Here is a 13957-nt window from a genome sequence, read left to right as displayed (position 1 = left end):
CATCCGGCGGGGTGACAGAGCGATATGACGAGAAGGTTGGCGAATGAGGTGAGCGTGAGAGCAAGCTGACACGAGAGAAATACACAGGCGTATTGGCTTGCGATGCACAAACAGGCAGCGCATTGCTTACGGCGCACAACTTTCATCTCGTGAAGCGTTAGACGTGTATTTTGACGCGCATCAGCAGTAAAGCCATACATACTGCGTCGTATCGCCTACAAATTGACCAAAGAAAAGCTTGGAATACGCTCTATGATCTATGAGTGGTACAATACGCGCAATCATGTTTAAATGCGTAGCTGAGTTAGTCGACATAAAGGAGCATTAAAGTGGTATCTAACATGGCCAAAAACTGCTGTCATCTTGTAAAGCAGTATGTGAAAAGGATTCCCACAAAATATTTCTGTCCAAAGTTGTTTCACCACGGTGCAATTAATTTGGAAAATCGCTGCCGCGGTGACATGCCGGAGCGGTCCAACTTGCAGACCACACCCACTCTACCGTGACGTTGGTGGTAGAGAACCCCTCATTCGTTCGTAGGAAAAACCGTCTGTTACGAACATTGCGAGCTGTTTCTTGTTGACTTCTATTCTTTATATGATTTATATAATGTTTTCTTAAAAAAAGGACAAAGCATATATGCAGCCAGAGAAAATAAGATTACGATCACAAGAGTAATATATCCGTGGCTTCTGTGCAATCTCAGAATTCACAGTAGCAGAAAGCAAGCGATGGCGGCGGTATTCTGGCGCCACCTGTTAGCCACTGAACCAACTGCGCGGTGAAAACGGTCGGACAGGCTTCACACTGTCGGGAAGCACGGGGTTTTCGCTGTACAAGCGCAGTTAATTTCGAGCTGCACCACTCGTTCGTCCCCTTGTGTCTGCGGTCCCAAAAAATCGTGGTTCTGTCGTGGACAGCCTTGAAACCCTCCGTTTCGGACATCACGTAGACGGAGAACGCATGGCGTCTCCGAAGCGGTAGCAGACGCTTCGGCCTGCGCCATGTTGCTCACCTCGATCATGCGATCCCAGGTCCAATGAGGAGCGTCCTCACCACTTGCGTCACATAGTGACGCGCGTGGTGGCGCTGATCACGTGCCTATCGTGAAGGCGAATGAGGGTGTTTCGCGCACGGGAGGTTCGGGGAGCTATTGCAGGCGTCCCAATTTCGCTACGGTTGCACTAATTGTGGGAAAACTGTTTTCGACCGCCTAACATTCCATACTAACCAAAAACAGAAACAAAGTTGTGGACGTCTAGACTGCTCCTTTGAGGGGAGATTTCGAGACACAGTGCCGTTTTACTCCGCGTCCATCACTGACAAGAACGCCAAAGATCCGGCGAGAATTTGCTGCCGTTGTTCTTGCGCTGTTCGGTGTAACGCATAACAACAGCAGAGACGACGACGACGCCTATTGAGTATATTCCGGAATTCCCTTCCTGGAAACATCACCAGGACAAGGTCAATCAGTGAGCGCCCTTTGGCACGGACAAGACTAATCCGAGAGCGGCTAGAGTGGCCTTGGTAGCGCTGGCAACTGGCCGACCGAGAGGCAGGTGGGGGCAAGCCGGAACACGTGCGAACAGTGTGTTCTGGTCGTGGAGTCTCTGATCGAGTTGTGGAATGTTTCTATCTGGCTAACGTCGGACTTATTCGTACAGGAGCGGAACACCGTGTTCCACCCAACACGGTCGCGTCGGAACTCACACTGGTAAGTCAAAGTCGGCGAATTTACCGCGGGCTGTTCACTCAGCATAATGCCAAGCGAACGTCAAGCAGACGACTTCGGAGACAATCGCCTGCGCTGTGATATCATCCACGTGCCTGGCTCACGTAATCCTGTCGTTAGCTGCAGAGGGAGTGATAATCTTTTTATTTATTTATGTTATTTAATATGTAAGCTTATTTAATATGTAACTGTTTTAGGATGACAAACTTGGCCAAGTTGACTGTGAAAAGGTGATTATCATTACCACATTGGTCTCATACATACGTTCCCGGATGCGATTGTACCTTTAAATGTCAAAACACACCGCTTGGGTGGGTTTCATTGGGCTTTAATGAGCCTAAAATCTGAACGATCGATATCGATTTGTACCGGAACAACTTGAGTTGAGAGAACTCCCTCAAATATCCTTTGCAGGCGGCAGAACGAACATACGGACTAATACGCCAAAGCACACGAATAGTCGCAACTTCCAACCACCGGTCGCAAATTTAAGTCATAAGGTTTGGCATATCTCTGCACGCTGTGGTTGGGGGAAGATATTGGGTCTTTCAAAATTTCGACAATCAGGCGCTGTACGGTTCTTCAGTAACGTTGTGTATACGTGGTTGTATAAAGGTGTGAAGCAAATGGTTGGAAGTTTTGACTATTCGTGTTCTTTAGTGTATCAGTCCGTATGTTCGTTCTGTCGGCTGCAAAGGATATGTACCAACCGACCCAGCTATTTCTGCTTCTGCTTCCTCAAGTGTGCCCCATAAAGGCGGGACGGGGCCTCGTGACTGCGTGTGCGCTACTGGAGAAGCCTTTTCCTCATTCCTCCTTCCCGTGGACAGTGCGCCAAGGGCATCATCTATGAAGATTTGAAGCTAGCTATAATGTCTGTGCAAGCTCCGAGAGTCATTATCATCAGTCTGTATCATTCCTCTATATTTATTTGGTGCGAGGTGCGTCATTAGAAACTGTAGGCGAATCGCCGAATGGGCGAAAGCGGCTAACATGGCTCGCAGGTGTTTAAACAGAGCTACTCGTCAATGATAATCGTATTCCCATAAAGATACGGCACTAGATTTTTGCAACTGCATTCTTCACTACTGTACTTGTCTCGCAATCAATATGACTGCGTTTCCGTATTTTCTTCTGTTCCTGGTCTATGGCCTTCCCGGAGAGTCTGCGAACCCAGACGTAGAGCCATTCCACATTTGCGGGGGAAAGTTCAGTAAGTACATATACATCAAAGCAGTGTGGTGTTCCTGTATTTCTGTGGCCCTCCTCTCGTAGTAAGGCTGATACGTTTCAGGATGGCGACCACCTGTTCAGTAACTCACACTTGTGATGTATATAGTTATATGTTTAGACCAGCAATTGAGCTGTATACCTTATAGGATGCGTAAAAACAGTTCCCGTACATCTCTGAGGGCAAACACGGGCATCATAAACGTTTTGAAAATTCGCATGCATGCATGCATAGATGGATACCTGTATAGTGTATTAGAAAACATATATTTTCGCAATGGTATGATTAAACTATACAGAAACTATACGTTCAGGAGGAACATTTAATCCAACGCGTTTAATAACACGTCTACAACCTCAACATAGGCAGAACTAGCCGCCATACTACTCCCTCTTCTATATGTGAGTGCATACCTGTCAGCAGCGCAATGGGTCATATAGAGTGATTCAAAGGCTGGGCTACATGCAATAATATAATTCCTGCGTAATGGCTGTATGGTCCCCGTAGTCCATGACATTGTGACAGTGTACATGCAATCCAGGGATGCTGGCCATGACATCATACTGCAATGGATTCCTGGACACGCGGGAATACGGGGGAATGAAGCGGCTGATGAAGTAGGGGATCTTGCACATCTGTCCTCATCAAAACATCTAGTACCGCACGCTAAAGCCGATGTGCAAGACATCTTGAAGTCTCTTGCACAGACTATTGCTAGACAGCAATGACTACAAGGCGACGGGAACTCCTCGTTGCTCCATCTAGTTTACCCGGATCTGGAAGTTACCATACGGGATCTCCCGAGGTATGAGTTACGGGACGATTTCAGCACGCACGAAGCGCCTGGTCCTGTTGAGAGTCCAGCGTCCTGAAATACGCATGTCGACGGGCGCCTTCGGCATTGCTGACGGCTTTCAAAGCTAGGTGTCAGTGTGTCCCAATATCTTTATTTGCTGGCTTCCAAAAGTACATTTCTTTGCATTAAGCTGGAGCCCGACCTCAGGACGGCCTTTAAGCGCTGCAGATGGTCACCGATTGTAGTAGAGAACACAACTAAACTAAAAAGGAACCCATTTAATGTTAACTTACGTATGAGGTATATGCTATATTCTAAACATTTTTCTAGGCTTTTGGAAGAGGCAATACTTTAAATAACGAATTGAAACTTGACAAACATGAAAGATAAATGGAAAGTTGTCAACACTTTCCTTAACAGGCAAAGTGATCAATCGTTCCCTAATAAGATTACTTCTACGAATGAAGCATATTATGTTGTCATAAAAAAATTATTCTGTAGCTAACAACTTGACAGCGATGTCACAATCACCTTTAGCTCCTGTTCCACCACGTGTACCCATTATTTTTGACAACGCTCGTGTCCGCCAGAAGTATCGCGCGTGATATCAGCACTCCGTGATGTATCCGCTGGTTATAATCATATATGTGTGTCAAACTTGACACTTTGTCAGAGATACTATATATCCGGTCTCGTGAAATATATTATTAATCTTGCTTTGAAACAGGGCAGGTTTCCCCCGGCTCTGAAGCATGCCATTATTGTTTCCATATTTAAAAAAAATGTAACTTTTCCCATGTAAATAATTATCGACCCATTTACATTTTACCTGCAATCAACAAGATATATTTGCAGTCGTCTTATCAGCTACCTTGAAAAATTTACAATATTATGCAGAAACCAACGCGGAATTCGTAGCATGTACTCTATTGAAACAGCCCGCATTCATTTCACTGAGAAAACTAAACACTCGTTGGACAACTGAGGTACAGCTCTTTCTGTTGTTGTAGATTTTTCTTAAGCCTTCGACAGTGTAAAGCACATTGTACTCCTTTTTAAACTAAAAAGCTATGAAATTTGTGGTCCACTGGCAGGCTTATACGAACTCATCTGCACGACAGAATAGAGGTTATGAAATTTAAATATTGTACGTCGTTCCCTGTTGTGTTAAATGTTGGTGTCCCACAAGGTTCTACGATATATTAGGTCCCCTTCTTTTCCTCCTCAACATAAGTGACCTCCCCAGATTCAACTGTCATTCACGTGCTTTCTTGTTTGCTGATGATAGTACCTTACTCATTACTGGTCAACACATCACTCAAATGTACCTTAATATCCCAACTGACATTGACAACCTGGTGAAATGGTGTCATACAAATGGCCTAAAATTAAATGTGCGCAAACCTGTCTCCATGGTATTTCCACATTCCACAGCGTAGCTCATATTGAAAATATTATACGTAAAACCTCTTATAGCACTAGTGTGCTCACAAGAAGTCGTCACTATACTTTTCCAGGGCCACTCTTTTCAATCTCCATTATGCATTTGTGCAACCTCATTTTTCATACTGTGCCAGTATCCGAGCCATTACTTACAGTTCTCACCTGCGTGCTTTACAAATCACTCGAAACCGAGCATTGAGAATCGTGCTTGGACTACATTCTTTTTTTGGTACTCTGTCTTTTCAATCATGTGTGGCTATGAGATACTAGCCATTAAACAATTATTATCTCTGCGCATACTTCATATAACGTTTGACATTCTGAGCGGAGATCTCCGTTCCGTGATGATGAGCTACGATGGACTTCGGGAAACGCGTTATACTAGAGCATGTGCGGGTGTATCCCGTTTGAAACCATTAAAAATAACCTTTCAAAAATAAACGCGTAAGTACCCACTGTTAAAAATAGATCTCCCAGAATATACGCTTAAAAATCAACGCACAAAAATAATCGCCGAAATATCCCCGTTTAAATAAAAACGATAAGGAATCCACGGTTAAGAATATATCGTTAAAAATAAATCATTTCAGAATCCCCCAAATCTACCCTACAGTTGCTAGAGTCATGTGGTATGGCCCAAATCAAGGTAAACTGCAAGCAAGGGGCTTAACCTAACCTCAAAGGCTCAAACTAGGCTAAACTATACCAAACTAACCGAAACCAAACTAACCTAACCTAACATAACATCATATAACCCGGCGTAAATTGCAATCAGTCAGCCTCCGTGCTAAATGGTGAGGGGATTTTGAAACAGTTTATTTTTATTGGTGGATTATTAAACGTTGATCTCCAAGCGGGGATAGCAAGCGGTTCATTTTAGGAGATATATTTTTAACCGTGTATTTTTTAAGCAGATTATTCCTGAATGTTTTATTATTAATGGTGGATTTCGGGGACCCCCCGTGATCTCTAAGCGGGGATAGTAAGCGGTTTATTTTAGGAGATATATTTTTAACCGTGTATTTTTTAAACGGATTATTCTTGAATGTTTTATTCTTAAACGTTTATTCTTAATGGTGGATATCGGGGACCCCCCCCCCCACCTCAAGGGCCAAACTAGCCTAAACTATCCCAAACTAACCGAAACCAAACTAAACTAACCTAACATAACCTGATCTAACCCGGCGCAAATTACAATCAGTCCGCCTCCGTGCTAGATGATGGGGGATTTTGAAACAGTTTATTTTTAATGGTGAATTCTTAAACGGTGATCTCTAAGCGGGGATAGTAAGCGGTTTATTTTAGGAGAGATATTTTTAACCGAGTATTTTTTAAGCGGATTATTCTTGAATGTTTTATTCGTAAGCATTTATTCTTAACGGTGGATTTCGGGGACCCCCGGCATGTGCTGATGGTCTTTCTAACTTCCATGTTGTTAAATCCGATTACAGAAAATTGACTTTTCTATTTCGCAGAGTTAATGAATGGAATCAAATTCCAGCAAACGTGAAAGATGTCAGGAATTTCGCCGAATTAAAGAAATTGGCCCGGCATTTTTTTTTCTAGACAGGGACTCAAACCGAAAGGAATATCGGTTCAGTTACGGTTACGGTTCAGTGTCGGAACTCTAAAAGCGGTTTCGGATAAGGTTACGGGATTCGCCGTTTTAATATTCGCGGTTACCGGTAGCCAGACAATTGAACCGGTATTTTTTTTCCGCTTTTCTCTAGGATGTATCTGCAGGCTGCTTGGATGTCGCAAAATGGGATACAAAGTGCAAACGGGTAAAACTAAAGTTATTTGTCTGTTGCACTCCGAAAGGGAGGTACAGTGCCATCTCTCAGGTCGGCGCACTTTTGGCGTTTGCAAAATTTCCCGTAAAATAATTTGTTGCGGTCTCTGTTATCTCGTGCACATTCATTTTGCTTCTGCTGTAACAAGCTAAAATGCAAGAAAAACTGCGTGCGTTCAGCGGTTAAGCAAACAGATGTGGAAACAAACAACGTGCAACGGTTGGCACCTTAATTGATCACAACAATACAGTTCGTAACTCATAAGAAACTTACGCAATACATGTCATACGATGCGTACGTCATCCGATTATGAGACCAAGAGCATAAGATGGTATGTTGCGTACACGGCTTTTGAATGAAAAACACATGACGAAGATATTTACTTTAACAGAAGCACAAACTACACCACTAACCAGAGTTGTAAAGGGATACAAATATCGCATCCAAAGTTGTTCGCGTTCACGCTGGAACCGATTCATATGAACCGGTAACTGAAATCCCATTTTTGGCTTCAGGTTACGGTTTCAGTTAGTTACCGATGGTGATTTGCGGTTACGCTCCGGTTACGGTTCTTGAAAAAAAAAAAAAATGGGTTCCAAGGAGAGCCGTCGCGAGGCGAGTTTGAGCCCGAGGCAGGGTAGACGTGAAGCGCCTCCACCACCCTCCCCTCTCTCTCTGCCGTCAGAAGCTCTGTAAACACAGAAAAGAACACACTCATTCGCACTGCCGAGATCGTAAATCAAACTTATCTTCATTCCCGCTTCATACTGTACAAACGACCTGCCAGGGCCTGCCGTTCGGCGCCCTCTCTGGCGAGGGCGCCCGGGGCGGCTGCCCCTCTCGCCCCCACGTCGCTAATGCTCTGGTTCCAAGCGGTTTTCGGTTTCGTTTCGGTTTCAGTCCCTGCTTCCAGAATATTCTAGGAATAACGTTTTTGAAAAGTGCTTATTGTTACTTTGCTGGTATCTCTTCCTAGACAAAATTGCGCTAAATATGCTTCGGTGCTCCATGTCCCAGAAATATGGTCCGTTTAATGTACGAAGACGCGTTTGTGTCTTATTTTGATGTACGTTTTGTTTTCTTTACCTTTGTACGACACACGGAAGATCCTTTGACCGGGAAATCTTCCCTCTGGGCCCTCCATCTTGTATGATTTGTCTCATGCATTTAATCTTTTATATTTCCAATAAAAATTCAACTAAAATTCAATTCAATACAACAACGCCATCAAGGTAAGAAAGACAGAAGTAGGATTTTGGCGTTGCTTTTTACTTTCTATCGTATTAGACTTTCTATACTCCGAAAATTATAAATATCCTTTTCGAACTAGCGCAGTAAAATTGTTGTAATAGCGTGTTCTACCCCCTACAGTTCTACCTCAGAAGCGATATCGTGGTTACAGGGCAGCTATGCAGCAAGGGAATAAGACAGTGTCATTTCTTTTTCTTAGCACACACTTGCCATTGATGAGGACGTTGCACAGTAGAAGAGTGGTCTTTGTTAATATCGGAGGTTCCTGACCTGAGGCTTTTGCTTCGACCTGGACCCTTAATGAACCTCTTCTACGGGTCAACTGAACTCTGTATTTATATTCTGTGTAGGCGTCATCACGAATGCTAAGGCCGCTTTCTTGGCAACCAGGATGTTTGAAAAATGCATGAAAGATATCATGTTTCGCTACTCTGTGGATGCCTCCTCCATACAAAAGGCAAGTACGGGTCTGAAGGAACAATTATGAAAATCACAACATTTAGGCTTACCAAAGTATAAGCGCTGATCTGAAAGAGGGCAGGTGACGAAACGCGGCGAACCCACCGCTCTCTAGTTGCTCACAACTGATCGGTAATCAGACAGGTGTAGTAATGTGGTTTCGAGTCCCGCCACCGGTACACCCTATCACTTCGTCAACGTCGAGCTTTCAGACTCTTTAAGTTACTTGTCAGTTCGACGTTGATGTTCCGGAGAGCCACTGTCAGATTGCTTGCTTGGGTGCAGAGGTGGGCAGTAATACTGATATTTTGTATTATAATCAGTATTGTAATACATAATACTCTTATTTTGTGTATTACGTGAGTAATACTAGTAATGCATTGATACATAACTTGGGGAAATGGGAAACAAAACTTGGGGAAGCGAAATATATATGCAATTTGTGGATTATTTGTCGAAACAGTGATTCTCCAATCATGTTTTATTTCAGGACATTATATTTTTAGCATATTCTCACAGGTATTCTCTGTAGTGGATTGTCTTTGCGAATATGATGACATGGCGCTAGTGGATTCGATCACAGCGAACAGCTTGCTCTCAGTGTGGCACAGTCTTGATTTCGTCCAGTCTGGACGATAAAATGTGGACCGTGCAAGAGTGTGGCTGTCCATAGTGCAACCGTGTACAAGGGTGACTGGACGCACTCTTACATACGACAAAGGGCTTGCAATGGGATGACTCATCCTTACGGACGCTGAACTGGAAGGAATTTGGGAATCCTCCAGTAACCTCTGGCCCCGAGGTCAAGCCCTTTGGGATAATTTGGGCAGGGGAACAACAGTGGCCGTGTTCCTGTCGAAATGTTTGTGGGGACACAAACAATTACTGATGAGGCGCATTTGTGACACTGAGCAGGTCGGGCTTACTACCTCTGGGAAAGCATTACACCATCAAAAGTATTATAATACATGTAATACCTCGATTTTGTTACTTATAAAACATATACAAATGCAATTCGAAAATGAGTATTATGATACATAATACAGATACTCAAAAGTATTAGAGTGCTAGTATCATAATACACAGTATTACTATTAGTGCCCACCCCTGCTTGGGTGCAACACAACGTGAAAGCTTACAAAACGACAGAAAAACCAAACACGAAAAGAAAAGTGCCGAAAGTACACAAAAGTCTTGTGAACTAAACTCAGCTTCACAAAATAAATATAGCGGCGCAAGCTTGGGCTTGTTGTGCATTAGAATAGGCTGTCCGATTTCAATACGGCAGTTCTCCGGGGAATTGTATGTAGGTACTGCTAGGGCGCTTTCAGATCTAGAAATCGGAACGCGAGTTCGACAACAATGCTAATATAGCTGCACGACAATCCTTCAGAGACCGCCATGATGACATTGATACAACCAAAGTTGGCGTCACTCTATTTATTTTTGGCAAAAGGGAGAGGGCGTCGACTAACTGGTGCATGGTGATGAAGGAACAAATAACCGAGAGACACGCTCGAGAGACACACCCTTCGTGTTTGTCTGCGTGTCCCGTGTCTCTCAGTTATTCGTTCCTTCATCTATTTATTTTGTTGCACCTGGCTTGAATTTGTTAGATTTTCGTAGGCTTAGCACGCATAATGCTTCGTTGCCTGCCACCCGTTCTACAGCTCGAATCAGAGTTAACGTGAACGCCATTCCGGCCTTTGGACACTGGTGGTGCTTAGTGGAACTAACGGCAGAGGGTGTTTTGGTAATCTGTTTACAGTTAGAGGGGGGACCCTCGTTATGAAGGCGTTGCTTTCTGCTATGCGCTGCCAGGGTAACTCTCTTCCGACTTTGCCGGCTGGTGCGGCGTTCAAGTTGACTCTGTACCGAGCCGTACGTCGTGCCACTATACAGCGAGTCACGGGCCCCACTTAGGTTGCTCTGCACAAACCCTCTACGCGTGTACACAACGCTGTTTTTATACGTCGTGCGAGACGATGTTTTGGATTAAGTAACGCCTTTCTTCTCTCCATTGCCACATGCATCGTTGAGCAGACGCATCACACAGTCAGTCTGTGCAATGGTATGTTCTCTTTTCCTTAGGGACTTCACCTCGGGTGCGTCACACTCCGCCTTTGTTACCACAAGTATCCAATCCAAGGAAATGTGAGTTCAGCGTAATGTTTTTTGTTCCCGCACCCTCAACACACACGCGCTTCGAAACCTCGAGCGGAAACACTCGGTTGCAATAGTCCTACCGGATGCTAAACTGAACATTACGTTCATTATAGCTTTTATGTTTCTTTTTTTTTTTTTAAGTTGACGCGTCACTCGGCAGATCGGGCACACGGTTGTTTGTTTGGTTCTAGATGGCCGTAAAGAGAGGTTTTTGCCTGGTCATCCTTTGGTTGCCTTGGATTGTGAATAAATGTTGCGATTGGCCATCGTGTGGGATCTCGTGACAAACCACGGGGAACTGACGCGTTCTTCGCGCGTTATGAAATAACGAGAAGATGCTCATCAGACTCCCAGTGCCACCAAACATTAGCTAACGACGAAGTTTTATTATGTTTAGCTCTAACCGCATATGATGAATTCTCGACGGAAAAAACGGCCACCGTCACCGTTTTTTCCGGTGAGCCGACGCGAGCAATGGGAACTTCACCGATTTCTCGACGACAGCGGTGGACAGGAAAATTCGGCGAAGAGCGGAAGCGGCCGCTCGACGGCAGCCAATAGGACCGCTTCACGGGCTGTCGTTCCACGAGCGGACGTGCTGGACCAGTGGCGGGCATTTCGGATGCCCGTATGGCTAACCTGGGAAGTGGGAAGGATGCTGTCGTCCGCTCGCTGCTGTCTGAGGGCGCTTTTGTAGCGCTTGCTTCGCGAATATGCTTTGACCGCAAGAACAACTTCTGTGTGCCACTATAACTTTTCTATGTGTAGCTAAATACTTATCAGTTAATTTGAAGTCAAAATTTAACACGGAGTAACGAAACGCCCGCTTGGACGCCACCGCCCGCCGTAGTGGAAATCTGTGCATGCGGTTCATCCCGCCGTTTTTCCGTCGAGTTGTCATGCCGGTGGGGAAGTGGGCCGTTTTTCCGTCGAGAAATCGTCGGCATGCGGTTACCGCTTTATGGTGAATTCCAGTGTTCGAGCTTGATCCAAGATCCGATCCCGCTACAAAGCAAGAACATTGAGCGCGGAGGAACCGAGCCCATTTGCAAAAAACAATTGCGTTCCACTATAGAGCTTGAGGGATACCATTTTGAGGACCCGGCAGACTGAGCGAATCGGCCCAACGCACACAATTGCTCCGCCTAGCAAGACACAGAAGTGACGACAGTGCTCTGTTGGAGTTTCAACAGAACCCTAGGATGCCGGGCAGAGCGAGGAAAAAGCGCTCTGTAGCGTAACTAGATGGTCCGAAACAAGCGAATCCGCTTCTGATCAACCAGCACCCCCGCCCTCCCGCCAATCTCCACTGCGAAGGAATAAAACATCCGCCCGCGTCAGCGACTGTTCTTTCACGAAACACTGGTAACACCTGTCAAAGCAATTAGAGGTTGTAGCAGCCCGCATCGCCATCGTTAAGCCGCGGCCTGCACGCTGCACGTTTTTCCACTTTCGTTTTTGGTGGCAACCGCCACTGGAATAAACCATCAGTTCTTTCCCGCATATTGTGGTGTGAACACCTTGTTTACTTCGCTCCACAATTTCTGGTGACCCGAAGAAGAACACCGCTGCTATGAACCCTGCTGGCGACCAGCAACACCCTCCGCCTGGCGTAACCGCCCCCTCTGCTGCTGCGATGCCTCCCATGTCCCACGTCGCTGTTCGATTGCCGCCATTTTGGCATCGAGGACCCCACATCTGGTTCCAGCAGGTCGAAGCCCAGTTCCTGCTCGCTGGAATTACTTCCCAACTCACCAAGTACCGGCACATCGTCTCTTCCCTACCACCAGAGATAGCCATGGACGTTGCCGACTTAATAGCAAGCCCTCCACCTCAGGCGCCCTACGACCAGTTGCGCACTGCTGTTCTCCAGCGGACTATGATGTCAGAGCGGAAGCGCCTGCAGCAGCTCTTGAATGCCGAAGAACTCGGTGACCGACGACCTTCGCAGCTACTTCGCGCCATGCAGGCTCTCCTGGCGGATCGCTCAGCCTCTTTCGACGAAGCACTGCTTCGCGAGCTATTTTTGCAACGGCTACCCCCAACCGTACAGATGGTTCTCACTACAGCCGCCAGCTTGCCACTTTGTAACTTGGCCGGCCTTGCCGACAAGGTCATGGAGGTCGCTTCTCCTGCAGCAAGCATAAGCGCCGTCGGCCATAACCACCCTACTTCCTCTCCAGGCCTTCTGCATCAGGGCACGGTGCCGCCGCTTTCACCTGCCGCCTTTGCGAGTACGAGCGACATGGCTGCCGTGAGAGCGGATATCCAACGCCTCTCCGAGACTGTCGCTGCCCTGCGCTACCCCGATAGCCGTCGCCGGTCTCCCAGAAGATCCAGCCGCTCCCGCCGTTTTCCGCCACTCTCCGCGAAGACAAGACGGCCGAAGCCAGTCTCCGTTCGACGACTCCAACCCACCACCTTGTTGGTACCATGAGCGCTTCGGCGACGCCGCTCAGCGATGTACGCGCCCTTGCGGCTGGCGGGAAACTCACCCGGGAACCGTTGATGGCGGCCGGCGTTTCCCCTCCTCAAGCTGCAAGTCGCCTATTCTTCGTTGTCGACCGTTCCACCAAAACTAGGTTCCTTGTCGACACCGGGGCCGCTGTTAGCGTCTTGCCCGCATCCCTTAATGAGCGGCGTCGTGAGCCGCTGTTTCACTTGATGGCCGTTAATAACACTACCATACCTGTCTACAAAGAACAGTTCCTCAACGTTAACCTCGGTTTACGAAGAGTCTTCCCTGGGTGTTTCTCGTCGCTAGCGTCTCCCAGCCGATACTTTGCGCGGATTTTCTTCATCACTTCGGCCTTTCTGTGAAAGTTTCCCGCCGCCTTCTCGTCGATGACAACACCCACCTTCACGTCCACGCCATATCTGCCGCACAACCTTGTCGCGACCTCTGCGGAACATCCCTTCCAGCCGTTCCTGCTCCCTATGCTGCACTTCTCCGCGAGTACCGATCGCTCACGCAGTCTCCGGACTGGACGAAGCCCGTGAGCCACGAGGTTGTGCACCACATAGTGACGAACGGCCCACCAGTGTTCTCTCGACCACGCCCCTTGGCACCTGAGAAAATGAAGATT

The 13957-nt window shown here is 46.5% G+C and overlaps 1 protein-coding gene and 1 long non-coding RNA gene across 2 annotated transcripts; both read left to right on the top strand.

The window, feature by feature from the left end:
* The first annotated feature begins 1417 nt into the window (after window positions 1-1417).
* Window positions 1418-10860, top strand: LOC135375736 (uncharacterized). The gene is made up of 3 exons (XR_010417365.1): window positions 1418-1714; window positions 8597-8703; window positions 10797-10860. It is a non-coding gene; the product is annotated as an uncharacterized LOC135375736 (long non-coding RNA).
* Window positions 10861-12444: 1584 nt separating this feature from the next.
* On the top strand, window positions 12445-13308 carry LOC135393889 (uncharacterized). The gene has a single exon (XM_064624226.1). The coding sequence runs from the start codon at window positions 12445-12447 to the stop codon at window positions 13306-13308; it is 864 nt and encodes a 287-aa protein (XP_064480296.1).
* The last annotated feature ends 649 nt before the right edge of the window (window positions 13309-13957 follow it).

This window comes from Ornithodoros turicata, chromosome 1, assembly GCF_037126465.1.
Source record: "Ornithodoros turicata isolate Travis chromosome 1, ASM3712646v1, whole genome shotgun sequence".
Lineage (NCBI taxonomy): Eukaryota > Metazoa > Arthropoda > Arachnida > Ixodida > Argasidae > Ornithodoros > Ornithodoros turicata.
The sequence above is the reverse complement of the archived record's forward strand: the minus strand, read 5'-3'. Positions and strand labels throughout refer to the sequence as shown.